Here is a 27998-nt window from a genome sequence, read left to right on the forward strand (position 1 = left end):
TGACTCAGTGAAGAGATCAGAACTCCATCATCTCAGTCCGAGGCCCCGGCTGCAGAGACGAGGGGCCGTCTACCAGTTTGTGTCCAGGGAGCCGTTTCTCCAGAATCCATCCAGTCACCGAAGTGGCAGCTCGACGTCTGATGAGTCGTTTGTGAAGAAGCTGACAGCAGCAGCAGCTTCCTGCTTCTAGTTCACATGTGAGAGAAGTTTCAGAAACAGGTTTCAAGACGGGAAAACCAAAAGTTTCATCTGAAGAAAACTGTGAGAACGTTAACATGGAATATTCCAAAATATGGGGGTTAGCCACAAAATCAATATTTGTTTGTATATCAATGAGTTAGGATGTCAAAAGTTAGTTGTGGTTTTACTATTTATTATTGCAGTTTTAGTATTTATTTAATTTTACCAGTTTATGTTATCTAGTAATTATTTTAAAGACCATATTATCTCACTATAAATGTTTCCTTGGGGTGTACATGACTAAAATAAATTATCATAATATTGACGAATGCTTTATTAATGTGTGTGTTCTTGGATTAGTTGAACCTTTTTGGCCTTTTTGTCAGTTTATTCTTATTCTTATTCTTATTTGTACGTCTGCTGCTGTAGAATAATAATAAACTGTTATGTATTGCCTTTAAAGTTGAGAGGTGCTTTACAAAATAAAATTAAAAGTGAAAAATTATCAACGCATAAAGAGTTGAGATCAAAAAGAGAAAATAGACAACAGACACAGCAAGTCAATAATCATTAATAATATTGAATTAAACATAAGAAATGTGTCTGAGTGTGTTGCTGGGACACTGATATCTAAGACAATACAAACACACACACACACACACACGCACACACACACACAATTCCATCATCACATCGCTGGTTCACGTTTTTTAAAAACTGTTGAGCGTTAAAAATATAAAGATATTTAGAGTTTTTCTGCTGCTCAGATAAAGAAGAGAAACATTTTCACTCATCTTTTATTTTCTAATGTATTTTCCAGTTTTGTTTATCAAGCTTTGATCAATAGATTTTGTTTTTATTGGATATTTCTGTTGTTCGGAACAAACTTTAGAAACGTGACTTGTTTTCCTGTTTGGTTGAAGAACTGTGAAGATGAACGTCAGCTCCCCCCAGAGGTCAGGGCTCAAAACCTCTGTTGTTCTTGGATGGAAACCCACTTTGAGACCCAGTGACTCATTAAGTGTAAAGAACCACTCACACAGAAACACACACACACCCACACACACACACACACACACACACACACCCACACAGGCCTCTGATCGACACCGAGACACTGAGATCACGGAGGGATCAGATAATTCCTGCCCTGCGTGCACCTTTGCCCCCTGATCTCTACCTCCCCTTCACACACACACACACACACACACACACACACACACACACACACACACACACACACACACACACACGCATAGACACACACACTCGCTGCACCATCACCAACCTCTACCTATCCGTCTCCCCCCTATCAGCTGCTCCCTGCTGCCGTTGTTTGGAGAGGTCAGGGCTGTTTGTTTGCTCGGAGGCCGGTCGTCTGATAGCGTGTGTCGGACTACGCCCCCCCCACCCCCCCCCCCGCCTCATCTTAACCTGGGCCGTTATCAGCGCCGACTCCCCCGGCCGCTCAGGCCTTGTCTTTTAAAAGGAACACTTCCCCAGGAAATTATGGAGAGACTCGGGCAGATAGACGGTGTTTCTGTCTGTCAAGGTGCTCCGGACTGTCGGGGGGGTGGGGTGGGGGGGGGGGCCCTCGATCAGATTCCAGGTTCAAATCCATCACGTGACCCCTGAGTCTCAAACTCTGTCCTCGCTCCATCCAACAAGTTAATATCTCAGCTTCTCAGTGTCTCTCAATGTCCACAGAGAAAGACAGTTTTAAAGTTGTTTCCTTCAATTAATAAGAACAGATTGTTTCTGTAAATCTTCTGCTGATATGAAGATAAAATAAAATCAATCAAATGAACACGAGCCTCCAAAATTATTTTATAAAAGTACAATCAAGTTATGAAAGTAACATTTCACAACATTCACGGCTCCCAGAGGATGAATCCTGATCTTTTTCTCATAGGTTCTCCAAATTTATTTGATTCTTATTAAACAAATATATGATGATGATGATGATGTTTTAGAAATCTGAAGCCAGGTCCAAGTCTTCATTTGTCCAATAATATTTTTTGGGCCAAATACCTGAAAGCCACCGAGGCTCGACCGACATTTAAACTCAATCAAGCTGCAGCAGATTTCACACACTCATAAATATCAGTTCTCTGAATATGAGAGATATTTAAAATCAAGATAAATGTATTGTTCTCTGAGAAATCTATGAACATGCCAGAAAATTCCCTATTTTGCAATGTTAAAGAAAATGATAATAGTTCTACAATGTATTGAGTTCTTTCTTGGCCCCGTTCAGCAGTTTATTTGCTAACAAACAAACAAACAAACAAACAAACAAACACAGAGGAGAACCCGAGCTCCTCTGCAGAAGTTATAGAAACATCAGAATGATTGATGAAGATTTACCAGAAACATTCAATCAAACAGAAACTTTGTGTTAATCAAACGTTTCCAAACGGTTGTAAACGAGCATCGAACACAAATCCTCAGTTGTTTCCTCCTCACCTCCGTGCAGTCGTCTGGTGCAGCCGCCCGTGTGGCCTCCGGAGAACAGGGGGGGGGGGGGGGGACCTGTGATAAAATTACTCCCCCAACACTGGATCAAACTCAGCAGGGAGGGGGGGAGGAGGGGTGGGGGGGCCCCGACCACCTGATTAAGCAACATGGAGGAAATGAGGGAAGCAAAGGCTCCATTTTCCTCAGGAGAGGGAAGGAAAACCTCAGAAGAAAGAATGGGAGGGGGGGGGGGGGTGTTGTGGGTGGGATACAATCTGTACATATGTGTGTGGGAGGCGGGGGGGTTGCTGCAGCAGAGTGTGTGCGGGGTTAAAGTCACAGATTTTAAATCAGCGCTTCGGCCTCTAACGGGCGCAACAGAAGCCCAGTCTGAGTGAGCAGAACAAAGAGGGGGGGGGGGCGGGGGGCGGCGGCCTCCACCAATTAACATTCCTGTGGCCTTTATGAGCCGCCGGGACACGCCCCCCCCCCCCGCTCACACCTCGTAAAAGTCACAAACATCAATTCTTGCAAACCATAACTGTCATTATAATCCTATTAAAAATACAACTCACGGAGCAGTTTACAGTGAGCACCGGGGCCACTCGGATCGCCCCCCCCCCCCACCCCCCCCCCCCCCACCCCGCCACCACCACAGCTCGGAGACCACGGGGCCACGTGAGCGTCGACTCCACCCGAACGACAGAAAACCAGTTTAAACGTCTCCGGCCTCAATCAGTTTTAAATTCATTAGGTTGTGTAGCTGACCACACAGAGCACACACACACTCGTTTATCAATTTAAATCATTCTACGGCCACTAGGGGGCAGAAATACACAAAACAAGAAGACATGGAAAACTTCCACTGAGAAAAGATCCACCTGAGGAAGTTAGGTCCAGTTAACAACATGTTTTTGCTCTGTTTTGATCTCCACCACCTTGAATACTGCTGTACAATATTTACGAGCTATTCTTCATATAGTTTTATGTATATGGAGGAATATTCAACGTATTCAACGTGTTTACTTTGATTTTGTTCTTAATTCACGAGGGGATTTTCCAAATAAAGTGATGTGGCATTAAAACGTGTTTGTCTTTTACAGATCTATAATTTCCAAATAAATTCCAAGAGGATTTTCACTGAGATCTTCAAAACATGGATTTAATTATGTCATAGTCAATTCGCAACCGGTTGAAGGGAAATGTCTGACATAAATATAATTATTAATAAATTCGATACCTGTTTTTAGGAAATACAGATATTCTCTGCAATTTGAAAAACTGAGAGATTCTCTGATGAAGAGAAACTTATTTTCAGACACATTTATTATCATTAATAACTTATAATCATAATTCATTGTCCTCAGACAGAACACAGTGATGATTACTGGTCTGAGACGCTGTGACCCAACATAACCTCCCACATCACAGGCTGTGGTGAAGAGTACGGCTTCCTCTAGTGGACAAACATATGTATTTAACTTATTAAACTTTATTATGAAGTGTAACATTTCATTGAATACATAAAGAAAAAACTGCATTATTTAGACATTTTTATTCCTTTTATTGAAAAGACAAAGGACTAAACCTCTGGATGGAGTTTGAAATTGATCGACTGTGGGTTTGTCCTCAGTTACTGGGGAATATGGAACAATTAATAGAAGAGCTTTTCTACAACAACTTTAATAACTTTAATGTTTCAGGCAAACTTTCACTGCTGGAGTTTTTCAGTCTGGACTTTAAATCATTCGTCCGTTTCCAAAGGCGTCAATCTAGAGAGTGAGTGACAATTAAAAAACTCCTCAATTCACCAGAATGAGTGAAAATAAAGCTTTAAGTTTTGTCCTCACTTTGATGCCGTACAGCTGCAGCATGGAGACTCTCATGGACACGTGATTAAGCCACTAATGTCCAGCAGGGGGCGACAGAGACACTCTCCGTGGTCCCTGGTGGTGAGGCAGGCGAAGCAGGGACAGCACCAGACACACACACACACACACACACACACACACACACACACACACATAGACCTTTTACTGCAGACAGTTAAGTTTTTTATTTCTTGAGTTCCTCTTATTTTGCCTTTAAAATTGTATATATAATATAAAATCGCATAAAACATGAATATTTGTTACAATACAATAATTTATTTAAATGTATTCTTATTCTAATATGTATTCTAGAATATTTGAATTTGGATTCTTCTTTCTAGATCAGCAGAATAATCTATGTGGGTAAAAATGTCAAAATATCAATCTTGTAGATATAATATAATTACAGTTACGCACTGTGCTGCAAAGAACACAAACTTTTAAACACAAAATGGGAAACAAAGGGTTCAGGAGAAGCTGTCCTTTGTCCCTCAGTGCAGAAAAACCCAAAGAGCCTGAGAGCAGAAACTGGACAGACTGGTTTGACTGGAGTTTGGATCAGTTCACGTCTCCCAGCTTCTCTGAGCTGAGAATCAAGACGAGGTCGTGACGTGAAGAACGAATATAATGTGACTCTTGTTCTGTGGTTTAGTTTGAGTTGATATTTGTGATCAGAGCTGGTGAAGCTGCTGTAAGATTTATAAAACTTTAAAAAGCATGAAAAGTTTCTCTGCTTCAGCCACAGAACTGTTTTCCTGAGTAAAGGATTTATTTACACCAGGTGATGGCGGAAGTGGAAAAAGACGGTCAGTCATTGTGACGGCCTGCTGGCCTGTGCCGGTATTGTATCTAACCCCCTGTTTGTGCCCTCTGATCGCTGTATGCAGATTGGCTGATGAGCTGTAACTGGGTGCACCCGGCGCGCAGGTCCCGGACTGGTTAAAAGGTTTTGGCTCCTCCTCCATCGGGGTTGTTGGACCTGCAGCAGAGACGGCTGGAGGCTGGTCTTGGCCCAGCAGCGGGGGTGTTGTGTTAATCTTTTGTTTCGTACCTGTGCGTCGTGTATTGATTGGTTGCAGACGTTTTTGTTAACTTGACTTGGGCTGAACAATTGTAGGGAACGAAATCTGAAATAAAACCTTAGTATTACCTGGTACCACGTCCGTGTTTTGTATGTCATTCCCACCCTAGGTTGTGACATATGGGGGCTCGTCTAAAACACCAGTAAATGTTCTTGGGTACGTAAAGCGTCATCTTGTTATGATTTTTGATTAACTTGGATTTGTAAAATCGGATCAATAAATTACCTTGATTAGGATTAGTGCGTGTCTTCGGATGCGTGTTTTTTTTTATTTTTGTTTGTTGTTTTTGGGTGGCAGAAGATCTAGAGCGGTTGTCTCGGGGGCACTTCCGATTTCCACTGAGTCACTATCAACCGGTGATTTGTTTGGATTTACGGGCTGCGTGCTTAAAATCCCCGGTCTCACGCCACCTGAAGAAAAGCAGGGTCTACTGCTGAGATAGGTACTGGGGTAATTTGTTGATCTCTGTAGCAAATCAAAGGTTAATTGGGGAATATTGATTTTGTTTGAATATGGCGTCAAAAATTGTGACTGGTTTTATCCAAACTCCTTCGGCTGAATTATTAAACTCGTTAACTAAAGACCAGTTAATCGAGGTTGCGGACAATTATAACATCGTCGTTTCCGTGATACAAAGGAGATTAAAAGAGAGCGTTAGGTGTGTAGTTGTGGCCGGGTTAGTGGATCAGCAGGTGCTTATAACTACAGCGACACCATCTGAACCACCTGCACCACAAGCGTTTACTTTTGAGGAGCAAAAGGCTCTGCTGGTCATGCAGCGGGAGACGGATTTTGAGAAAATCCGTCTCACGCAGGAGTTTGAGAAAAATTGCCTTGATAGAGAGCAACGTACGGAGCTTGAGAAAATCCGTCTCACACAAGAGGTTGAGAAAATAAAGCTGGATCAAGAGCAACAGCGCATCAATTTGCTGCGGGAGGGTAGAATTCCAGGTGGCCAGGCACCTACGGCAAATTTAGATGTTGAAAGGAAGATTCGGTTAGTTCCACCGTTTAGAGAGGCTGATGTGGACACTTTTTTTCAATTGTTCGAGCGGGTAGCTGATGCGCACAGTTGGTCAGATGTGGAGAGGACCTTGCTCCTCCAGTGTGTGTTGACCGGCCGCGCGCAGCTCGCCTATGCGGCACTGTCTGTGGCAGACAGTCAGGTTTATGATAAAGTGAAAGCTGCAGTGCTTAAAGCATACGAGCTGGTGCCAGAGGCTTACCGTGTTTTGTTCCGCAGTGTCCGGAGGATATACGAGCAAACGAATGTTGATTTCGTGAGAGCTTTAACTTTGCAGTTTGCTCGTTGGCGGAGATCCGAAAATATTACTACATTGGATGAGTTAGTCGATCTATTTTTGTTAGAGCAGTATAAGGACACGCTCTCCGAAGGTGTCGCTACGTACATTGTGGAGCGTAAGGTGCGCACTGCTTCTGAGGCAGCCGTGCTGGCTGATGAATGGGAGCTGACGCACCGTTCACGTTTAGATCGTACAAAAATGGATAGAGGTAATTTTCGGTCATGGCCTAATGTTATACCGGTGCCTCAAGCTCAGGAGCAGCGGTCTGCTCAAAGATATCAGCCGATGCAAAGGCCTGCTCTGGATAAGGATACGTGTGGTTATTGTTTTGAAAAAGGTCATTGGTTGAGGCAATGTCCAGTGCTCAAAGCAAAGAAAGCTCAATCGTTTAACACGACTGCTGAGGCTTCGATCCTGGCTGTTCCAGTGCCTGACCACAGGCTGGCGTGCGCCTCTGCGTGTGTGGCAGACCGCGAGGTGACGTTTGACCCATTCATCTCTGATGGCTTTGTGTCACTTGTTGGTGGTCATAAAGTCCGAGTGAAAATTTTGAGGGATACTGGGGCTAGTGGGTCGTTCATATTAGGGTCGGTGTTGCCTTTCTCTAATGAGTCTTACACGGGAAATTCGCTGTTAATTCGTGGAATTGGCTTAAACACAATTTCAGTGCCGTTGCATAATGTCTCTCTGGAGTGTGAGCTAGTGGAGGGTAACGTGGAGCTTGGTGTTCGGCCTGCACTTCCTATTGAAGGGATCTCATTGGTGCTTGGGAACCAGCTGGCAGGTAGACGCATCTGGTCAGATACGTCTTCTCCTCTGGTGGTTACTGAAGAGCCGCTGTCCACCGACGAGAGTGCGAAAAAGTATCCAAAGGTGTTTACCGCATGTGTAGTTACTCGCTCTGCCAGTCTAAAGACTGAGACTGACAGAGTGCAGTCAACTAAATCAAAATCTTTTTCGCTCGCGGATTATCCGGTCTCTGTATCACGTGAGGAATTGGCAGAAGAGCAGAAATCAGATGAGACATTGAAATCGCTGTTTGAACTCGTTGACAATGAAATTCGGAATAAGGCTGGGGGCTACTTCATTAAAGACGGCGTGTTGTTGAGGAAGTGGTCTCCTCACGCCGATTGTTTTGTTGGTGATCCAATTGTCCAGGTGGTGGTGCCTGCTAAGTTTCGTCCGCTGGTACTCGAAACCGCTCATGATAAGCTCGCTGGTCATGCCGGTGTACAGAAAACGTATGATCGCATTTTGCGCTATTTCCACTGGCCGCGAGTTAAGCGCGACGTTGCCAGTTTTGTCAAAACATGCATAACATGTCAACTGACAGGGAAACCCAATGTGACGTTGAAGCCGGCTCCGTTGCGTCCGATTCCGACTGCGAGTCAACCTTTTGAGCACCTTATCATTGACAATGTTGGGCCTCTACCTCGCTCTAAAACAGGCTGTGAGTACCTGCTCACGGTTATGTGCCAGACCACTCGCTACCCAGCTGCTTTTCCATTACGTTCTATTAACACGAAAGCAATTGTGAAAGCACTGAGTCAATTTATTTCAACTTTCGGGTTGCCGAAAGTTGTTCAATCTGATCGTGGGAGTAACTTTACATCAAAATTGTTCAAAGACGTTCTTAGGCAATTGGGGGTTAAGCAAAATCTGGCAACCGCTTATCACCCTCAGAGCCAAGGTGCTTTGGAGCGCTTTCATTCAACGCTGAAATCACTGCTTCGTGCATATTGTGTCGAGTTAGGTTGCGATTGGGAGGAGGGCCTGCCATGGCTGATGTTAGCAGCCAGGGGGGTCACTCATGAAAGTACTGGCTTTAGTCCAAATGATCTTGTTTTTGCGCACCGTGTGCGTGGGGTAATGTCAGTGCTCCATGATAAATGGACTGATTCAGAGCCGCCTGATAATTTGTCTGAATATGTTCTGGGGTTCCGCCGCCGTCTGTCCTCTGCCTGGAGAATGGCTAGGGAACGGTTGGAGGAATCTCAGAAAAAAATGAAAACACTGTTCGATCGTCGCACTGAGCACAGAACGTTTGTTGTTGGTGATTTAGTGCTCGCGCTGCTTCCGGTACTTGGTTCACCGTTTCAGGCCAAGTACGCTGGGCCCTATAAGGTCCTGCATTGTGGCCCAAATGATAATTACATGATCTCGACCCCGGATAGGAGGAATTGCGCTCAAAGATGTCACGTCAATCTCTTGAAACCGTTCTATAATCGGGAGGAGCGGCACGCTGGGAAAACGATCGATCCCGTGGTGCTAGTGGACAGCTCCTCTCAGGTGCTAGTGGACAGCTCCTCTCTGGTTCGCGCACCTTTGATGGTGGCAGCATCAGAGGGGGAGGAGCTTAACACAACCGATGATTGTGTGTTACAAGGACGTTTAAAGAATTCCGAGACATTGCTAGCCATGTCGTCAGTCCTAAAACATTTAAATTCGATTCAGAGCCAAGAGCTCACTGATTTGCTTGGGGAGTTTAAAGTGTTGTTCTCTGATGTGCCTACACAGACTGATTTGCTGGAGCACGATATCGATGTGGGGGGTGCTGAGCCCATCCGGCAGCGTTTTTATCGAGTGCCTATCGGGAAAAAGGAAAGTCAGGACGAAGAGGTTCAGTATTTGCTTGACAATAACTTAGCTGAACCGTCTTTCTCCAGCTGGTCTTCGCCATGCTTATTGGTTAAAAAGTCTGACGGTACGTTTCGTTTTTGTACTGATTATCGCAAACTAAATGCTGTAACCAAACCTGATTCGTTTCCTTTACCTCGTATAGAGGATTGTATTGATGAAGTCGGAGCAGCCAAATTCGTCACAAAATTAGATCTCCTTAAAGGATATTGGCAAGTGCTGTTAACTGAGAGGGCTCGTGAAGTTTCCGCTTTTATCACACCTAAAGGGTTATTTTCGTATCGTGTCATGTCATTTGGGTTGCGTAATGCCCCAGCGACATTTCAAAGATTAATGAATCGTGTAGTGGCTGGGCTGGAAGGGGTAACTGTTTATTTGGATGATGTGGTTACGGTCAGTAATACCTGGTCATCACATCTGGAGCGCTTGCGACTGCTCCTCGCGCGCCTGGCACAGGCACGGCTCACGGTTAATCTAGCCAAGTGTGAGTTTGCTGGAGCGACCGTGACCTACCTGGGTAAGGTAGTGGGGCAGGGGCAAGTGCTCCCCATCCGGGCCAAAGTGCAGGTTATTGACGAGTTCCCTGTTCCTGCTACAAAACGCGAATTAATGCGCTTCCTCGGGATGGTGGGTTTTTACCGCTGCTTCTGCAGAAACTTTTCGTCCGTAGTCGCGCCATTGACTAGTTTGTTAAAAGCAAAGGCCACTTATACGTGGACAGACACCTGTCAAAACGCGTTTGACTCGGTTAAAGCTCTGTTAAGCTCTGCACCCGTTTTGATGGCTCCACGACTGGACAAACCATTTAAAATTCAAACGGATGCCAGTAACGTCGGCGCTGGAGCGGTGTTGATACAAGAAAATGACACTGGCGTAGAACATCCTGTATGTTTCTTTTCGCGAAAATTCAAGAATTACCAATTGAATTATTCTGTGATTGAAAAGGAGGCCCTCGCGCTCGTATGGGCACTCCAGCATTTCGAGGTGTATGTGGGTGGGCATTGTTCGGCCGTGGTTATTTACAGCGACCATAACCCACTGACCTTTCTACATTCTCTCCAGAACCCAAACCAACGGCTGATGAGATGGAGTCTCTTTCTTCAGCCATACAACTTGGATATTCGCCACATTAGGGGCTCTGACAATGTAGTTGCAGATGCATTGTCACGAGCCCCTATGTGCGCTGAGTAATGTTTATATGTTTAACTGAATTTTGTTTTTGTTTATTGTGTAAACATTGGGACAGGTGAAAACCTGGGGGGGGGGTTTCCATCTTTTTAGGGGGAGGGTGTGACGGCCTGCTGGCCTGTGCCGGTATTGTATCTAACCCCCTGTTTGTGCCCTCTGATCGCTGTATGCAGATTGGCTGATGAGCTGTAACTGGGTGCACCCGGCGCGCAGGTCCCGGACTGGTTAAAAGGTTTTGGCTCCTCCTCCATCGGGGTTGTTGGACCTGCAGCAGAGACGGCTGGAGGCTGGTCTTGGCCCAGCAGCGGGGGTGTTGTGTTAATCTTTTGTTTCGTACCTGTGCGTCGTGTATTGATTGGTTGCAGACGTTTTTGTTAACTTGACTTGGGCTGAACAATTGTAGGGAACGAAATCTGAAATAAAACCTTAGTATTACCTGGTACCACGTCCGTGTTTTGTATGTCATTCCCACCCTAGGTTGTGACAGTCATGCAGTACTCCAAAGTACCACTAAGGGAACTAGTTCCCCATTTGAGAATGACTATAGTATAGTGGACAAAGGTATATATTTATGTTATTAAAGTTTCCCTCTTACTATTCAAAGCTCCTTTTATATTTTACACATTTTTAGGTTTGTAGATATATGTCCTCTTAACACCATTCAATACATCACGAACACACAGCAAACTTTAGACATTTAATTCATTTTATTGACAATAATCAATAATTAAACTTGTTGAACAACAACAGCTTCTTCCAGTTTGACAGATGATGAATATAAGCAACAGGTTTGATTATAAGAACAAGAAGAAGCAAAGGGCTTTAATCAATATGTTAACTGATCATCAATTAATATTAATTATGTTTTCCTCCTCTTCATCTCTCTGGACATCTGACACCAGCTGCAGGGGCTGCAGCAGGTGGCGAACAAGCAGTCCCTGAACATGGAGTCCTGCACAAGAAACACAGGGACGAGGTCAGGTCTGATTTTAAAACAGGTAACGTTTTCACCGAGTGACTTTCTGTGTTTGCAACAACACACGGAGAAAATCATCTTATTTTGAAAGCAAAGAAAAACAGACAAATAATTACTTAAAAGCAAAAAGCCAGCCGGTGGATAGAGTTAAGAAATGGAAATATGCTTTACAGTTAGATGAATCCACAGATATATTAAACTCTGCCCAGCTGCTTGTTTTCATCAGATACAGTTTTGATGGAAAACGTAATGTTGTTTTGCAAAGCGCTCCGGAGTGGACGTGCACAGGTGAGGACATTTTTACAAAAATAAAAGAAGAGGGACTATCTTCGGAAAACTGTATTGGTGTGTAGGCTGCAGTGATGCTGGGGAAACAGACAGGACCGAAAGTGAGAGTCTGACAAGTGTCGCCGCACGTACATTCCACTCACTGTATCATTCACAGAGAATCTCTTGCAAGCTAAACACTTGAACCAGAGCTTATTAAAATGTAATAAAAGCTGATGAGTTACTTTGTTATAAAATAGGTTATAAAATAAGAAATAAGTTCAAGATAAGATCTTTAGAGAGGACGGGTTTGACCACATTCTTTTCTGTCAGAATCCACCAGAATGAGTGAGAATAAAGGTTTTAAGTTTTGTCCTCACTTTGATTCCGTATCGCTGCCGCAGGGAGACCCTCATGGACATGTTGACGGGCGGGATGACGCCAAACAAGTCCAGCAGGGGGAGAAAGAGACTCTCTCCATAGGTCTTGGTGGTGGTGGCGGCGAAGCAGGGACAGCACCAGAAAGAATAACAGCCTGAAACACACACACACACACACACACATGTTTAAGTTTTGATGAAGTAAATCATTTCCCCCCCTCGTACTTTAACTCTTTATTGAGTGTCTCTTACACTCAGGGACGTCCTGGTAGAAGTCAAATATCCCTGATCCCCACTCGTCCGTCTTCTGGGATTCCATCACAAGCTGGTTGACTACTTAGTAATAAACTGGAAATAAAGAAAGTACAGTTAGGAACCTCACGGCAGAGGACATCACATTTAAACCCGACATGGGAAACTAAAGGTTGGATGACACAGGAGTTGTGGATGTAGTTGAGATCGCGGTCGTCTCACCTGTTGTGTGTCTGTGGAACTCGGAGTCGTTGTGTCACACTGAGGTCTGCGATGAGAAGCTGTCACTTGTCCGTCAGAGCAGAACACATCAGAGCAGGAGCTGGACAGATTGGTTCTTCCTGCAGGACGTCCACATCATGCAGCCTTTATAAGCATCAAGACGAAGGCGGGGCATCGAGGTGACGAGTGAATATAATGTGACTATTGTTCTTAAGCTCGGTTCGAGTTGATATCGGTGAACAGAGCTGGTGCACTCAGATTGATAAGACTTTGAGAACAGTTATAAAAAGGGTATACCCTAAACCTAACCCCAAATCCTGACCCCAGCTCTAACCCCAACTCAAATCATGACCCCAATTCTAACCCTAAAAATAAGTCTAACTCGACCTCTGACCCGTGAAGAGCAAACATCACAACTTGCTTTTTTTTACATTTCATGACTTGAACCAGGAAGGATTGTCTTTTCTGTTCATCTGTTTGTTTGTTTGTGTGCATGTGTGTGTGTGTGTGGGGGGGGGGGGGGGTTAACTGTAGTGAATGGGGGACAATGCAGGAGCTCTTTCACTTGTGGGTGAGACGCTGGCTGGGATCCTGCTGCTGTGGCTCGGTGTGTTTCTGAATAGTCGCTTTAATAAGCAGACGCCTCTTACCAGGAACAAGTAAAAATTTGACAAGGAACTGAAAGCTATTTTGTCCGCTACACATTTTGGATTCGTTCCATGCAGAAACTGAATGCAGCTAAAGGGGGGGGGGGGGGAGGAGGGGGGGGGGGGGTGGAATGAAATGAATCTGTTGAGTGAAACTCTGAGTTCCATGGAAGAGCACAAGTGACAAGGAAATGTTTTGTCAACTTGATTTATTAACTAATGAATGTAACCTCTGGACTGAAGGTAGGAATTTGCACTTGATGTGTGTTTGTTTGTGTGCATTTGTTTGTGTGCATGTGTATGTGTGTGTGGTGGGGCAATTCTACGTATTCTCCACATAGGCTTGAGTGGAGAACACGTAATTTACCCTCGACACCCGACATTTAACGGAGCAAACAGTGGAGAAGTTCTTCAACATGGATGACATTAGATTCATAATTGAAGTGGAGAAGTACAGTGAGTTGTATGATCCTTGGAACATGTTGAATAAAGACAACACTAAAAAAGACAAATATTGGGATGCTGTTGCTTAATGTTGGAGCAACAAGTAAGTATATGCTTGAATACTTATGGATCAACGGGTGATATTATTAGCGTGAACAGCCAAGCACCGGCGCGATAGGGATTAGCGCGTCGCTTCCGCGTTCTCTGTTCCTCTTTCAAAATGAATGCTCTGTCGATGTCTTCTCAAACAGACTCAATGGCAGCATCTACACATCTCAGCTCTCCAGCGGCAGGCATGTTTGTTGAAAACGAATTCAACACAAGCGCACTTTGATGACGTGGTTGATTACGTTACTGTTGATCATCTGTCCATTATCGTATAAAGCCCGCCCTGACAATCTGATTGGTCCGAACAGCTTCTGTTCGGACCAATCAGATTGTCAGGGCATAATTTCTCCCCAATGGAGCGACTCCAGACCGAACTTCCCGACCGAAAATGTTGTGGGCGGGGCTAAGTTCGTCTGGCACCCAGGCTACTAAAAACACTGAAGCAACGCACTTTGTGAAAGTCAATACTTGAATCATTCTCAAAACTTTTAGCCCCAGCTGTAGTGAATGGGGGACTCTGCAGGAGCTCTTTCACTTGTGGGTGAGGCGCTGGCTGAGATCCTGCTGCTGTGGCTCGGTGTGTTTCTGAATAATCCCTTTGATAAGCAGGGAAACGAGAAACAGGTCTTACAAACTTCTTACAAGGAACTGAAAGCTATTTTGTCCGAGACACACTTTGGACTCGTTCCATGCAGAACCTGAATGCAGATTAAGGTGGGGGGGGGGGGGGGGGATTAATCTGTTGAGTGATACACTGAGTTCCATGGAAGAGCACAAGAGACAACTTTTTCACAGTGATGTCTCATCTCCGGATCATACATGTACACATACAGTTAACCTGTACATGTGTTTGTTTTCTCTCATGTGTAGACTGTTGTTTATTGTTACGTTATTCATTTAATAAGAAATCAAATCCCAGAGGAACTGATTTGGTGCAATAGAATCATTATTACTCCCTGTTCTGTTGATGGAGGTCGATAGAGGCTCTGAGAGGATTCATGTTAGAGCCTTCAGTCAAACTACCTGTTCCTTTTAGATGTAGTAAAGTAAAGTTATTGTTCAAAAATACAACTTTTTCACCAGTATTTGATGCCTTGTTAAAGAGTCTTGAGGCTTCACTTAAACCTCCTGATACCCACACACTGATCAAAGATTAGAGAGCACCGGGCAAACCAGCATGTGCCGATGACTGACATGAGTTGTTTCCTCGTCGAGGGTTCTGGCATGTTAACAATGGCTTCTACTCTCTTATCAGACAGGGATTTGCCATCTTTGGTGACGACATGACACAGAAACAGTTTGTTGAACAAACAGACTTTGTTGCCATCGTGATCCGGATGTCTCAGCAAAGCGTTCAGATTTGAATTGCTTCTGTCTGGGACTGGCAGCTAGTAGATCATCAACATACTGAGGATGAGGGGTTCAAGACTGTTCCTGAGAGCCTGATTGTATAAAGATGGAGACTCACAGTAGCCTTGACACGGGCGTGTGAACGTGTAGGCCTTGTTTTCAAAATGAAAAGCAAACCAGTACTGGCTGTCCCTGTAGACAGGAACACAAAAAAAATCATTTGGATAAATCTACAACTGAAAACCACGATGCATTAGGCGGAATTTGGGAGATCAGCGTTGGGTTGGGAACAAAAAGCGATGGAGCAATTCACAGCCTTCAAATCCTGCACAAACCGCCACTCAGTAGATTGACCTTTGACTCTGACCTTCTAAACTGGGAACAGTGGTGTGTGGACTGGTGAATCAGGGCAGAGGACAATTACACCAGCCTGCAAAAAGGATTAAAATAAGTGTGTGTGGGGTTTAAGTCACAAATTTAAAATCAGCGCTTTGGCCTCTAACTGGCACAATAGAAGCCCAGTCTGAACTGGTTGAAAGTTAAATGTATAAAATAATTATAATTTTTGATAAGTTCGATATCTGTTTTCAGGAAACTGCTGATTCTGAATTGTAAGAAAATCAGAGAGATTCTCTGATGTAGAGAAACTTATTTTCCTACATATTTATTATTATAATTAATATCATGATTCATTGTCCTCAGACAGAACACAGTGATGATCACTGGTCTGAGACGCTGTGACCCAACATAACCTCCCACATGACAGGCTGTGGGGAAGAGTACGGCTTCCTCTAGTGGACAAACATATGTATTTAACTTATTAAACTTTATTATGCAGTGTTCCTTTTGTTTTTTTGATTTATAGATATATGTCCTCCTATCATCATTGAATACATAGAGAAAAAACTGCATCATTTAGACATTTGAATTCATTTTATTGAAAAGACAAAAGGACGAAACCTCTAGTTGAACAACTTTAATAACTTTAATGCTTCATGGTAAAAAGACTGAAAAGAAAAACTGACAAAGAGTTACACAAAAGCATAAAAAACATGAGCTCTATTCTAATAGAGTTTAGATTAGATAATAACTCTGTGAGTAAGATACTTTACTAAATAACTAGATAACTTTACTGTACTATAATATCTGTCCCACTTCTCCAGCATGAAATCATGATGATCTCAAACTGAACTTTCAATTCACCAGATGGAGTGAGCATAAAGCTTTACGTTTTGTCCTCACTTTGATGCCGTACCCTTTCCTCATGGAGACTCACATGGACACGGGATTAGACCACTGATGTCCAGCAGGGGGAGACAGAGACAGTCTCCGTGGTCCCTGGTGCTGAGGCAATAGTAAATGAGGTCACTTTAAAGAAACCATGTGTGTGTAATGTATGAGTTTATAAATCCCAAAATATCAGGGACTCAAACATTTAGTTGAGCCTGAAACTTCTATTTTCACTGACATTAGACCTTTTTCTGTAGACAGTCAACCTTTTGAATTATTTAGTTAATCTTGTTTAGCACATAAAACATTGATATATATACAATACAATAAAAAAAATCATATAATCTTATTCTAATCTTTTTTCTAGAATATTTAAATTTGGATTCTACTTACTAGATCAGCAGGAGAATGTATGTCTTGTAAATAAGATATTACTACAGCTACGCACTGTGCTGCCAAGAACACAACATTTTTAACACAACGGGGGAAACAAAGGGTTCAGGAGAAGCTGTCATTAGCCCGTCAGTGCAGAATCCCCAGAACACCTGAGAGCAGAGACTGGACAGACTGGTTTGACTGGAGTTCGTGTCAGTTCACGACTCGCAGCATCTCCGAGCTGAGCATGAAGAAGAGGCTGTGACGTGATGAATGAATATAATGTGACACTTGTTCTGTCGTTTTGTTTGAGTTGATATTTGTGATCAGAGCTGGTGAAGCTGCTGTCAGATTTATAAAACTTTAAAAAGCATGAAAACTTTCTCTACTTCAGCCACAGAACTGTTTTCCTGAGACTTAAAGGATTTGTTTACGCCAGGTGATGACAGAAGTGGAAAAAGACGGTCAGTTGTGCACTACTTCAAAGTACCACTAGGGGAATTAGAACCCCATTTGCGAATCCCTAAAGGAGACCAAAATATATATTTTAGTTATTAAAGTTCCCCTCTTACTATTCAAAGCTCCTTTTATATTTTACAATTTTTAGGTTTGTAGATATATGTCCTCTTAACACCATTGAATACATCAAGAACACACAGCCAACTTTAGACATTTTTACGTCATTTTATTGTCAATAAATCAATAATTAAAGCCACAACAACAGCTTCTTCCGGTTTGACTGATGATGAACATAAGCAACAGGTTTGATTATAAGAACAAGAAGAAGCAAAGGGCTTTAATCATTATGTTAATTGATCATTAATATGTTAATTGGTATTTACTGGTCGATGGAATCGTCCACACTCTTACCCTAACCCCAAATCCTATATCACATTAGTTATTGCACCAGCACACGCATCACAACATGCACCTCCAATTATATTGCACAGTCCACCGCAGAAACCCTTCAGGCCTGAAACACACACACACACACACACACACACACACACACACACACACATATTTAAGACATGAGGAAGTAAATGATTTCTTCCCCCTCATACTTTAAATCATTATCGAACGTTACTTACAGTTTAGGCAGCCACTGCAGCAGTCACATCCCGATCCACGCTCGTCCGACTTCGGGGAATCCGTCAGGGGCTGCAGCTGTTTGGTGACCGGCGTCGACATCTTGACTACTTAGCATTGGACTCGAAATAAAGAAAGTACAGTTAGGAACCTCACGGCAGAGGACATCACATTTAAACCCGACATGGGAAACCAAAGGTTGGATGACACAGGAGTTGTGGATGTAGTTGAGATCCCGGTCGTCTCACCTGTTGTGTGTCTGTGGAGCTCGGAGTCGTTCTGTCACACTGAGGTCTGCGATGAGAAGCTGTCACTTGTCCGTCAGATCAGAACACATCAGGGCAGGAGCTGGACAGATTGGGTCTTCCTGCACGACTTTCCCATCATGCAGCCTTTATAAGCATCAAGACGAAGGCGGGGCCTCGACGTGACGAGTGAATATAATGTGACACTTGTTGTTGAGCTTGGTTCGAGTTGATATTGGTGAACAGAGCTGGTGAAGCTTCAGTCAGATTGATAAGACTTTAAGAACAGTTATAAAAAAGTGTTACCCTAACCCCTAACCCCAACATTACCCTAATCCCAAATCCTGACCCCAGCTCTAACCCCAACTCAAATCATGACCCTAATTCTAACCCTGAAACTAACTCTTACCTCCGACCCGTGAAGAGCAAACATAACAACTTGCTTCTTTCCATTTCATGACTTGAACCAGGAAGGATTGTCTTTCCTGTTCGTCTGTTTGCTTGTTTGTGTGTAATTGTGTGTGTGTGGGGGGGTGTAACTGTCGTGAATGTGGGTCATGCAGGAGCTCTTTCACTTGTGGGTGAGGCGTTGGCTGGGATCCTGCTGCTGTTGCTCGGTGTGTTTATCAATAATTGCTTTAATAAGCAGACGCCTTTGACCTGGAACAAGTTCTCACAAGTTTCTTCCAAGCAAACAGCTCTAGGGAACTGAAAGCTATTTTGTCCGAGACACACTTTGGACTCGTTCCATGCAGAACCTGAATGCAGATTAGGGGGGGGGGTGGAATGAAACTGTTGATTGATACACTGAGTTCCATGGAAGAGCACAAGAGACAACTTGTTCACAGTGATGTCTCATCTGTGGATCATACATGTACACATACAGTTAACCTATACATGTGTTTGTTTTCTCCCATGTGTAGACTGTTTATTGTTACGTTATTCATTTAAAAATATATCAAATCCCATAAGAACTGATTTGGTGCAATAGAATCATTATTACTCCATGTTCTGTTGATGGAGGTCGATAGAGGCTCTGAGAGGATTCATGTTAGAGCCTTCAGTCAAACTACCCGTTCCTTTTAGATGTAGTAAAGTCAAGTTATTGTTAAAAAATACAACTTTTTCACCAGTATTTGATGCCTTGTTAAAGAGTCTTGAGGCTTCACTTTAACCTCCTGATACCCACACACCGATCAAAGATTAGAGAGCACCGGGCACACCAGCATGTGCCGATGAATGACATGAGTTGTTTCCTCTTCAAGGGTTTTGGCATGTTAACAATGGCTTCTACTCTCTTATCAGACAGGGATTTGCCATTTTTGGTGACGACAGGACACAGAAACAGTTTGTTGAACAAACAGACTTTGTTGCCATCGTGATCCGGATGTCTCAGCAAAGCGTTCAGATTTGTTTCAAATTGCTTCTGTGTGGGACTGGCAGCTAGTAGATCATCAACATACTGCAAGAGAGCTGACCCCGGAGTGAGGATGAGGGGTTCAAGACTGTTCCTGAGAGCCTGATTGTATAATGATGGAGACTCACAGTAGCCTTGACACAGGCGTGTGAACGTGTAGGCTGGGTGCTCAAAGTGTAACCATCCATGCAAAAACAATAAATGCAAAATATTTTTGCGATATGTAGTGATTTAGAGGTGGAACGGCACACAGTTTATTAGCTAGCTATCGATAGCTAGTATAACGTAGCAATGCTACCTCATCGTTAGCTAATGTTAGCTAGCTGGCCTGTCCTATGGGCATTATTTTTATCAGCGTCACAATAGCCTGCCGCAGCCATTTTGTTGACATAGACACACATAGGGACACAAACGTTAAATTCATATCAGTTATGTGGGTCTACAACATTACCAAGTTTCATGTGACTTGATGAAGTCTAAGTAGATGATATACTCCACCCGAAATGAGTGGGGAAAATAATATTAGTAGAAGAAAGATGAAAACGTTGTCAAACACTGGCGCGGCAGCGATCATAATTATACCATACAGATCTAGAATTCACATTTATCTGCATATATCTGCATATCTAATGTTACCTATTGAAGCCATTGAGTACTAGTGACTCAAATCTGCTGTCAATACTGGAATGACTAGCTATGTGGGAGGCGGGGGTTTCTATGTCAACAAAATGGTTCCTCTTGACATTTGTTGTGTTCTTCCAACCTATTTTGAAGCCACAAGGTTTCTCTCCCGTTATTGCGGTGCATTGTATAATGAGTTAAAAGGAGAGTGTCGTGCAATGTGTCCAGGGGTCAGTAAGGTATTAAAGAAAAGTGTAAAACCGGCAACAGCGTAGCACAGAGGGGCGGATCCCCAGGCCGGATTAGTAGGGTCGTAACATCACCAACACCTGCAAAAGGATCCAGCTCTCACAAGATGACGCCAGCACCCTTAAGCTCCCGCCCGAGCAACTGCAGCGTGGTCTTTGGTCTTGGTGCCAGCATCACATACAGATGCCATCATCACTGGCGCCAAGCTGCCAAGTGGTCGCCAGATTCTGCGGTGCATGATGTACAACTGTGACTCACAACTGCATGCCAAGCGACTAGGTATGAACGGAGCCTTGTCACGGTTTGAGGCGGCCAAGGTCGTTTTGGAACAGGTGCGGCCATTTTATGGGAAGGCCAATATCCCAATGGTGAGCGATCGTCGAGCATGCGACAAGATGGTGGCACTTCTCGACGCTAACAACAAGTTGCACCACATTCCGCAGGCCAGGTGCTCCAGTGAGGCTACAGCTTTTGTGGAGGATGCAATGGAGTACAGGCTGGACTCCACATTCCCGCTGTGGTCTCCAAACGCCGAGCAGCTGATCCGCGATATGGAGGACATTGATTTCCTGGCCAGCATGAAGGGTGACAGAGTGGCCACATTTTTGAGAGTTTGATACCAAAATGCAATCCAAGGTGAAGCGGCAACAGGAGCACGAAGCAGCCCAGCAGGCATACCTAGCCAAAGAGCAGCAGGAGATGACTGCGACATACAGCATGGCGGTGTTGGAAAGCGACAGTGATGAGGATTGCAACGCTGATGAAACAGCTGCTCAACCGGCGGAGAACACACCCACCCACAAGCCGGCCGAGTCTTGTGTCACTGGCTACGCGCAGTTGAAGATCACACCAATGCAGCAGGCTGTCTTCACCCCCGGCCAGATCGAGGAGTCAGGTGGCAATTGGGCAAGCGCAAGCTAGACCAGGAATAGGACTTAATGACAATGTTGTTATTTTTGTTCAATCCGTCCGAGGCCGCGGCTGTTTGGTGACCGGCGTCGGCATCTTGACTACTTAGCATTAGAATCGAAATAAAGAAAGTACAGTTAGGAACAACAAGTTGCCGCAAAGGACATCACATTTAAACTCCACATGGGAGACGAAGGCGGGGCCTCGACGTGACGAGTGAATATAATGTGACACTTGTTCTTAAGCTCGGTTCGAGTTGATATTGGTACAGTCAGACTGACAAGACTTTAAGAACAGTTATAAAAAACTGTTACCCTAACCCCCAACACTGACATAACCCTAACCCCAAATCCTGACCCCAGCTCTAACCCCAACTCAAATCATGACCCTAATTCTAACCCTGAAACTAACTCTAACCCGACTTCGACCTCCGACCCGTGAAGAGCAAACATAACAACTTGCTTTTTTCCATTTCATGACTTGAATCAGGAAGGATTGTCTTTCCTGTTCGTCTGTTTGTTTGTTTGTGTGTAATTGTGTGTGTGTGTGTGGGGGGGGGGGGTTACTGTAGTGAATGTGGGTCACTGCAGGAGCTCTTTCACTTGTGGGTGAGGCGTTGGCTGGGATCCTGCTGCTGTTGCTCGGTGTGTTTCTCAATAATCACTTTAATAAGCAGACGCCTCTGACCTGGAACAAGTTCTCACAAGTTTCTTCCAAGCAAACTGAAAATTTGTTTTCAATAAAAACAGCTCTAGGGAACTGAAAGCTATTTTGTCCGAGACACACTTTGGACTCGTTCCATGCAGAACCTGAATGCAGATGGGGGGGGGGGGGGGGGGGTGAAATGAAATGAATCTGTTGAGTGATACATGGAAGAGCACAAGAGACAACTTGTTCACAGTGATGTCTCATCTGTGGATCATACATGTACACCTACAGTTAACCTATACATGTGTTTGTTTTCTCTCATGTGTAGACTGTTGTTTATTGTTACGTTATTCATTTAAAAAAAATCTAATCCCATAGGAACTGATTTGGTGCAATAGAATCATTATTACTCCCTGTTCTTTTGATGGAGGTCGATAAGGGCTTTGCAGGGATTCATGTTAGGGCAGATAACAACAAATTTTCACTGAAATTGTGCAAAATGTGATACAAGCACCAAATTTGGCATGGTGGTTCTCAAGGGTCTACTTAGAATATCTGCCTGACGTGCCATTCAAAAATTTTTCAAGATGGCGACCAAATGCGTCTGCCGAAAATGGTTTCGCTCATAGAAATGCATGTACTTGATGGATTTCAATGATCTTGGTGTTTTCTTGCATGCGGGTTCTAATTTTTTTACTTTCAAAAAACACAAGTGAATGACTTCACACTTTTTGGCTATTTAGATCTGTCTTTTTCTGCATTTTTGCTTGCCTGATGAGCGTTTTGCTATTTTTAACTATGTGCATGATGGTAATTTCTAAATGTATAGAACAGTATTTATAATTAGTGCATAGGGTGTAGGGTGTATTAGTAGAGGTAGAACCTTTTTTTCATCAGTCAGCCACATCCTTCAGATGGACTCCTAGCACTGGTCCTCACTACTTACCTAACTCATCTATGGCTCCAAGAAGTTGCTAGTGCACGGCACGGCACGGCTCTGTGTTTGAGGGAGTATGCCATGCTCCAGATGCAAAGTGCATGAAGTCAACAAACCAGACCTGATTGATCCATGAAGCCAATTTTCTAAACGTGTGATTGTCGGCACTACCATGGCACACTGGTGACAATTACTGCTGTGAAACTCAGCATGGGGTTCAATGTCAGCTAAGGAGGAGTGCATCTCATACTTAGTTTCCCAAATGTTGCCGCACCTGAATTCTTTAGGCACTGGTGACATTGCCTGACAGCGAACCAGAGGGAGACACCATCATAATTGATGGATCAGCGCTCATCAATTCCCTGCCTCCACGCAGCTCAAAGACTTTCGATGACTATGCAAAAGAAGACATCCTTCCAAAAGTGGAATCCTTTTGCACCAAATTCCAGCGAGTCGATGTCATCTTTGATGTGTACAAGAAGTCTAGTCTGAAATCTGAAACCAGGTCAAAAAGAGGTCAGGGGATCAGAAGAAGAGTGATTGGTACCAGCAGGACCCCAACAAACTGGAGAAGCTTTCTGCGGGATGATAACAAAACTGAGCTCTTCCACTTTCTGGCAGAGAAAATATGTCAGGCTGGAACCACAAGTATGGTCATCGTGACAAAAGGAGAAGATGTCATCAGCAACAAAAACAAATCCCTCGATGCTGTAGCCCCATGCTGTCATGAAGAAGCTGATACCAGTATATTTGTACATGGAAGAGATGCAACTGCAGAGGGTAGCAAGTCACTTGTCATCTAAGCCAATGACACTGACATGCTCGCCATAGCAGTGTCTAAGCTGCCATCCCTGCAGAGGCTTGGTCTTCAAAAAATGTGGATTGCCTTTGGGCAAGGAGCCAATGCTTGATGGGTACCAGACCATGAGGTAGTTTCTGCAATAGGACCTGAGAAAGCCAGTGGGATCCGGTATTTCCAGGCATTCACGCGCTGAGTCTCGTCTTTCCATGGGAAGGGAAAGAAATCTGCTTGGCTGACTTGGTAAGTCTGTGCAGAGGTTTCTGAAACCTTTACAAAACTCAGCAACTGTCCAAAAGAGGTTTCTGAAGATGACCTGCAGAAGCTGGAGAACTTTGTTGTCATCATGTATGATAGATCAAGTCCAGCCACCGGTGTTGACGAGGCAAGGCTGAATCTCTTGGCCCGTAAGCAGAGGTCCTATGATGCGATCCAACCAACCAGTGCAGCCCTCATGGAACAAGCAAAACGTGCTGCCTACCAGGCCGGTATCATATGGAGTCAAGCAACAGTAACCAATCCAGAAGTCGTCAGTCCTGCAAACTGGGGATGGAATCAGAAGGGAGACATATGGCAGATCTGTTGGACAACAGTTCCACCTATTGCAGCCAGCTGTCAGGAACTGACCCAGTGTTCCTGCAAGAAAGGCTGCAACCGGACTGGACACTTTCAGAGAATCATCAGGAAAACGCAAAAACAAAGATTCATAAACATGATCTGCTGTGTCTGTCACATGTGAAGTTCAGTGCAATGAATCAAAAGGAGTGACAAGAGAGTGTGACGTGGAGGGCAGATCAGTGGAGGCATTTATTGGAAGTTGCCACTGATATACAAACAGCTGCTCATGTGTGGTCTGTGACATTGTGAAGGTGGGTGAAGAAGAATTGTGTGTAACCTTCACTCCATCAGGATAATCATCAAATATCTTTCTAATAAATGAACTGGGCAACAGGCAGACAACAGAAAACCATGTTCAAACCTCATGGAATGTTTGTCAAACTGAGTGGCGCATAGGCTGTGGTGAAGAGTACGGCTTCCTCTAGTGGGCAAACATATGTATTTAACCTATTAATCTTTATCATGCAGTGTTCCTTTTGTATTTTAGATTTATAGATACATGTCCTCATATCATCATTGAATACATAAAGAAAAAACTGCATTATTTAGACATTATAATTAATTTCATTGAAAAGACAAAGGACGAAAACTCTGGTTGAACAACTGTAATAACTTGACAGGACGTGTCCCCAAAGTCCTCAGAGACGGAGCCCTGCTCAAACAACACCTACAGGACAGATTATCATCAGCAGGGTCACATGAAACCTACTGGATGTATATTCCTCTAAAACCTGGTGCGAGGCCGGGGCGTGGACCAGGAAAGATCTTTCTGGGTTTTGATGCAGTTCCAGATTTTATTATTTTACTATTATCACTTTCATCAATGTCAAGAATTTCCCAGATTCCCAATCTCCGTCCAATTCATGGATTCTTTTTGTAACACAAAAGCATAAAAAACAGGAGTGCTAATCTAATAGATTTTAGATTAGATTAATACATCTGTGAGTAAGATACTTTACTAAATAACTAGATAACTATACTGTGCTATAATATATGTTCCACTTGTCTTGGACGATTTTGCAAAGTGAAAATCCACAACTTCACTTTAAATGCACATATAAAATTAATTTAAGTTCTCCAGCATGAAATTAAATTAATTAAAAGATGTCAAACTGAACTTTCAATTCACCAGAATGAGTGAGAATAAACCTTTACGTTTTGTCCTCACTTTGATTCCGTACTGCTGCTGCATGGAGACTCTCATGGACACGGGATTAGACCACTGATGTCCAGCAGGGGGAGACAGAGACACTCTCCGTGGTCCCTGGTGCTGAGGCAGGCGAAGCAGGGACAGCAACAGACACACACACACACACACACACACACACACAATCAACCAACCTACCAGACTTTATTCATGCTACATATTTCATACAAATTACCTGATGTAGAGTTTGTATTTAACGTGTTTATTAATGTCAAATGTATGAAATATAATCACACACATATTTTGTACCTGTGCTACAACGTCAACTGAGATTTATAAAGTTTGTGGTGTTTGTTTATGATTTATTCTTTATAAAATGAGGTCATGTTAACGAAACCATTTGTGTAATGTATGAGTTTATAAATGCCAAAATATCAGGGACACAAACATTTAAATTTAGCTTGAAAGCATAAAACATTAATATATATACAATACAATAATTTATTTTAACATATCCTTATTCTAATCTGTATCCTGGAATATTTAAATTTGGATTCTACTTTCTAGATCAGCAGAAGAATTTGTATTTGTAAACATTTCAAAATATCAATCTTGTCAATATAATATAATTACAGTTACACACTGTGCTGCAAAGAACATAAACTTTCACACAGAACATGGGAAACAAAAGGTTAAAGAAAAGATGTAATTTGTCCATCAGTGCAGCTACTGGACAGACTGGTTTGACTGGAGTTCAGATCAGTTCACGTCTCCCAGCTTCTCTGAGCTGAGCATCAAGACGAGGTCGTGACGTGAAGAACGAATATAATGTGACACTTGTTCTGGGGTTTTGTTTGAGTTGATATTTGTGATCAGAGCTGGTGAAGCTGCAGTCAGATTAAAAAAACTTTAAAAAGCATGAAAACTTTCTCTGCTTCAGCCACAGAACTGTTTTCCTGAGTCCTAAAGGATTTGTTTACACCAGGTGATGACGGAAGTGGAATAAGACGGTCAGGCATGCACTACTCCAATGTACCACTAGGGGAACTAGTACCCCATTTGAGAATCACTATAGTGGACAAAGGTATATATTTATGTTATTAAAGTTTCCCTCTTACGATTCAAAGCTCCTTTTATATTTTACACATTGTTAGATTTGAGGATATATGTCATGTTAAAACCATTGAATACATAAAGAAAAAAACGCAAACTTTAAATATTTTCATTCAGTTTATTGTCAATAATTCAATAATTAAAGACAACTTGTTGAACAACAACAGCTTATTCAGGCTTGACTGATGAACATCATTATAATAACAGGAAGAAGCAAAGGGCTTTAATAAATATGTTAGTTGGTGATTACTTGTCGATGGAATCGTCCACACTCGTACCCTAACCCCAAATCCTACTACTCATCTTCAGGTTCTTCATCTTCAGGTTCTTCATCTTCAGGTTTTTCATCTTAAGGTTCTTCATCTTCAGGTTCTTAACCTTCAGGTTCTTCACTTAAAATTTGTGGAATTACTTTGCACAGAAAACAGCAGAAACCCTTGCAGCCTGAAACACACGCACACACACACACACACACACACACACACACACATGTTTAAGACATGAGGAAGTAAATGATTTCTTCCCCCTCATACTTTCAATCATTATCGAACGTTACTTACATTTTGCGCAGCAACTGGCGCAGTCACATCCCAATTTAGACTCGTCCGACTGGTGGGAACCCCTCCGAGGCCGCGGCTGGGAAGCCATCTGAGGCTGGGGCTGTTCGGTGACCGCCGTTGACATCTTGACTACCTAGTATTAGACTTGAAATAAAGAAAGAACAGTTACGGACAACAAGTTGCCGCAAAGGACTTCACATTTAAAATCCACATGGGAAACCAAAGGTTGGATGACACAGGAGTTGTGGATGTAGTTGAGATCCCGGTCGTCTCACCTGTTGTGCGTCTGTGGAGCTCGGAGTCGTTGTGTCACACTGAGGTCTGCGATGAGAAGCTGTCACTTGTCCGTCAGAGCAGAAATACCCACAGAACGCCTGAGAGCTGGAGCTGGACAGATTGGTTCTTCCTGCACGACTTCACATCCTAAAGCTTTTATCAGCATCAAGACGAAGGCGGGGCCTCAACGTGAGAATGTATTGTGACACCTGTTCTGAATCTCGGTTAAGGTTGATATTGGTGAACTTAGCTGGTGACACTGTAGTCAGATTGATAAGACCGTTATAAAAAGGATGAGACACTGGCTGGGATCCTGCTGCTGTGGCCCGGTGTGTTTCTGAATAATCACTTTAATCAGCAGACGCCTCTTACGAGAAACAGGTCTCACAAGGAAACTGAA

General features: G+C 43.4%; 1 protein-coding gene and 2 long non-coding RNA genes across 3 annotated transcripts; all 3 read right to left on the reverse strand.

The window, feature by feature from the left end:
- Nucleotides 1-11407: 11407 nt before the first annotated feature.
- Nucleotides 11408-12972, reverse strand: LOC128457460 (cornifelin homolog B). The gene is made up of 4 exons (XM_053442148.1): nt 12817-12972; nt 12595-12690; nt 12343-12497; nt 11408-11671 (listed from the first exon to the last, which is right to left on the reverse strand). The coding sequence occupies exons 2-4, from the start codon at nt 12659-12661 to the stop codon at nt 11579-11581; spliced, it is 315 nt and encodes a 104-aa protein (XP_053298123.1). The 5' UTR covers nt 12662-12690; nt 12817-12972; the 3' UTR covers nt 11408-11578.
- Nucleotides 12973-17579: 4607 nt separating this feature from the next.
- On the reverse strand, nt 17580-18594 carry LOC128457461 (uncharacterized). The gene is made up of 3 exons (XR_008341925.1): nt 18308-18594; nt 18062-18181; nt 17580-17943 (listed from the first exon to the last, which is right to left on the reverse strand). It is a non-coding gene; the product is annotated as an uncharacterized LOC128457461 (long non-coding RNA).
- Nucleotides 18595-26941: 8347 nt separating this feature from the next.
- LOC128457462 (uncharacterized) lies at nt 26942-27760 on the reverse strand. Its single transcript, XR_008341926.1, has 3 exons — nt 27598-27760; nt 27323-27466; nt 26942-27206 (listed from the first exon to the last, which is right to left on the reverse strand). It is a non-coding gene; the product is annotated as an uncharacterized LOC128457462 (long non-coding RNA).
- Between the last annotated feature and the right edge of the window lie 238 nt (nt 27761-27998).

The sequence above is a fragment of the Pleuronectes platessa genome, chromosome 15 (genome assembly GCF_947347685.1).
Source record: "Pleuronectes platessa chromosome 15, fPlePla1.1, whole genome shotgun sequence".
Taxonomy (NCBI): Eukaryota; Metazoa; Chordata; class Actinopteri; order Pleuronectiformes; family Pleuronectidae; genus Pleuronectes; species Pleuronectes platessa.